This window comes from Propithecus coquereli, unplaced genomic scaffold (genome assembly GCF_000956105.1).
Source record: "Propithecus coquereli isolate 6110/MARCELLA unplaced genomic scaffold, Pcoq_1.0 Scaffold435, whole genome shotgun sequence".
Classification (NCBI taxonomy): domain Eukaryota; kingdom Metazoa; phylum Chordata; class Mammalia; order Primates; family Indriidae; genus Propithecus; species Propithecus coquereli.
In genome coordinates, this window is record NW_012150119.1 from 2,237,238 (window position 1) to 2,240,712 (window position 3,475).

Here is a 3,475-nt window from a genome sequence, read left to right on the forward strand (position 1 = left end):
GAATGTTTATAGCAGCACAATTCACAATTGCAAAGATGTGAAAACAACCCAAGTGCCCATCAATACATAAGTGGATTAATAAAATGTGGTATATGTATACCATAGAGTACTATTCAGCTATAAGAAACAGTGGTCATATAGCACCTCTTGTATTTTCCCGGATGGAGCTGGAACCCATTCTACTAAGTGAAGTATCCCAAGAATGGAAAAATAAGCACCACATGTACTCATCAGCAAATTGGTTTCACTGATCAACACCTAAGTGCACATACAGGAATAACATTTATCAGGCATCAGGCAGATGGGAGAAGGGAGGAGGGGATGGGTATATACATACATAACGAGTGCGATGCGCACCATCTGGGGAATGGACACGCTTGAAGCTCTGACTCGGGAGGGGGGAGGGCAAGGGATTCATAAGCTAAATATTTGTACCCCCATAATATGCAGAAATAAAAAAATAAAATTAAAAAATTAAAAAGAATACAGAGTGAGAGGCTCTAAGATGTATGTCATGAAAATACAGAAGACAACTCTGAAAGTGAAGAAGCAATATTTAAGGAGATAATAGGGGAACATGTGAAAATTGATCTAGAATAGGTTTTCGGATTGAAAGTAAAGACTGTATATCATGTAGTATAAACAAAGGTAAATCAATACCTAAATGCATTGAAGTAAAATTGTACAGCAATAATAAAGTAAAAGGGAGAGAAAACAGACTATCTCATAAGGATTGATATTTAGACTAATAATAAACATGTTATTAGCAACAATAGTTGCAGGAAAAAGTGGAATCAAAGTTCCAGAGTGATGAGGAAAAATAATTGTCAACCTAGTCTTAAAGTTTTATATTCAGGCACTCAAATATCATTCAAAAATAAGGAGGACATATAGACACTCTCAGGAATGGAAAGACTAAGAGTTAATTATTCATAGACTTTTGATAGGATATACAGTTGGCCCTTGCACAATGCAAGGACTAGGGATGCTGATCTCCTGCCCAGTCGAAAATCATTGTATAACTTTGGAATCCCCAGAACTTAACTACTAATAGCCTACTGTTGACCAGAAACCTTAGTGATTACATCTGTGGTACCCAATCCCCTGGGCCATGGACCGAGCTGCAGAGCTCTGCTTCCCTTCGCCTCCTGTGGAAAAATGGTCTTCTGTGAAAGACAGTCCCTGGTACCAAAAAGGTTGGGTATCACTGGATTCCATGAAGAGTCAGTTAACACATATTTTGTAGGTACGTTGTATTTTTACAATAAAATAAACTCGAGAAAATGTGATTAAGAAAATCATAAGGAAGAAAAAATATATTACCTGTTCATTAGGTAGAAGTGGATCATCATTGGTATTCATGTAGTTCTTCTTGGCTCTCAGATGGTGTGGTAGAGGCTCCAGCTATGTTTTGTGCTGAGGAACAACTCTGCTCTCTTCCTCAACAAATACTCCCTGATACACAGATAAGTTTCCAGACTTCACTGCCAAGGTGGCACCTCCAAATCATAATACCGTGTGTCATATTTAGGCACACCCACTAACGTATTTGCATGAAATAAAGGCTGTACTTGCCTCTCTGAACTTGTGGTGCTACAATACTTTATAGATACATGTGGTCGAGGGCCTGCAGTTCTATGCTGTATATATTTAGGGAAAAGTTCAGTTTGTGCTCTGATACAAACTTTTGATGTTTTTCTTTTTCTTTCTTCAATTTTCTTGCAGAAACATACCTTTATTTTGATGTATGAAGAACGTACCGTTGAGGTTGCATGCTATGTTTGTAAAATCCTGGATCAAATGCCAGCTACTCCCAGCTCTCCCATGTATGTCGATTGATATCGCTGCTACATCAGACTCTAGAAAAAAGGGCTGAGAGGAAGCAAGACGTAAAGAATTTTCATCCTGTATCACAGTGTTTTTATTGCTCGCCCAGACACCATGTGCAATAAGATTGGTGTTCGTTTCCATCATGTCTGTATACTCCTGTCACCTAGAACGTGCATCCCTGTAATACCTGATTGATCACACAGTGTTAGTGCTGGTCAGAGAGACCTCATCCTGCTCTTACGTGATGAACGTATTCATGAAATGTGGAAGTCAGTACGATCAAGTTGTTGACTGTGATTAGATCACATCTTAAATTCATTTCTAGACTCAAAACCTGGAGACACAGCTACTGGAATGGTGTTTTGTCAGACTTCCAAATCCTGGAAGGACACGGTGATGGATGTACTATGTTTGAACATAGAGACTCGGGCTTGAGTGAGAAGAGCTTGCACAGCCAACGAGACACATTGCCTTCTGGAGCTGGGAGACAAAGGAGGAATTTACTTTCTTCACCAAGTGCAATAGATTTACTGATTTGATATTCTGTTGCTTTACAGTCACAGTCGATGTTTGGGGATCGATGTGCTCAGCCAAATTTCCTGTTTGAAATATGTTAAATTAGAATGAGTTTATCTTTACCAAAAACCATGTTGCATTCAAAGAGGTGAACATTAAAATATTGAGACAGGACAGAATGTGTTCTTTTCTCCTTTACCAGTCCTTCTACTCTTCATTGGGAAGACTCAGGAGTCTGCCACTTGTCAAAGAAGGTGCTGATCCTAAGAATTTTTCATTCTCAGAATTTGGTGTGCTGCCAACTTGACGTTCCACCTGCCACAAACCACCAGGACTGAAAGAAGAAGAAAAGTACAGAGGGCAAAGTTTACAGATGTCTCCAATTCTAGTATCTTATCTGGAAAAACTCGTAGCAGCTATATATTTCCCCTTGGCCCCAAGCCTGATATTTTAGCCATCATAACTCACTAACAGGGAGAAGTAGCTAGTAGCAATGTGCCTTGATTGATTAGATAAAGATTTCTTGTAGGCAGCAGAAGACCAAATCTCAGTTGTTTGCTTCTTGCCATCACTGGTCTAAGACTTCAGTTTCTGAATCTCTTCCCTTACTCCTCCCCCTATGGTCTGTTGTCGCTATGTGACTTTTGCTTAATCCAATATTTTGCCTTTTTTCTATATCGAAACCTTTATAATTACCAGGGATGTTCCTTACCAAGGTTTTTTAGCCCCAGATCGCTCATATGCTCTAATGTTTAAAAGGCTGTGAAAAGTGGGGCCCAGCTGATGTGGTAGGTGATAAAGAGGCATCTTTCTAGAGACACATTTGACCAGATGAGGACCTGAAGTGGCAGTCTTTTAGATAAGGCCGTCACTTGCTAGAATCTGTAGTAGTTCACCATCATTTCTCGAAATTGGAATTCTGCCAGGAAATTTTTTAAAAAAGCAAAACAAAAACCCCAGAAGAGTTATAAGAGGCAATTTAAGTCTGTTGTCTTTTGCTGTGCTAATTCACTTACCCATGAGCTAGGCTCTCATTAGGTTTTGCTCCAGCCTCCCTGACACTGAACTTTAGGCGTTGTATGACAGTTAAGCAGCACTGTGAGTAGTTCAAGCACACTGGAGTATAAAA

General features: G+C 39.5%; 1 protein-coding gene across 2 annotated transcripts in view; it reads left to right on the forward strand.

The window, feature by feature from the left end:
- The window catches only part of MAP2K4 (mitogen-activated protein kinase kinase 4), a 124,434-nt gene extending 121,167 nt beyond the window's left edge, over positions 1-3,267 (forward strand). For both annotated transcript variants that reach the window (XM_012653952.1, XM_012653953.1), the window contains one exon: positions 1,726-3,267. In XM_012653952.1, coding sequence (XP_012509406.1) covers positions 1,726-1,839 — 114 coding nt within the window. In that variant the 3' untranslated portion in view covers positions 1,840-3,267. The remainder of the gene's footprint in view (positions 1-1,725) is intronic.
- Positions 3,268-3,475: the final 208 nt, after the last annotated feature.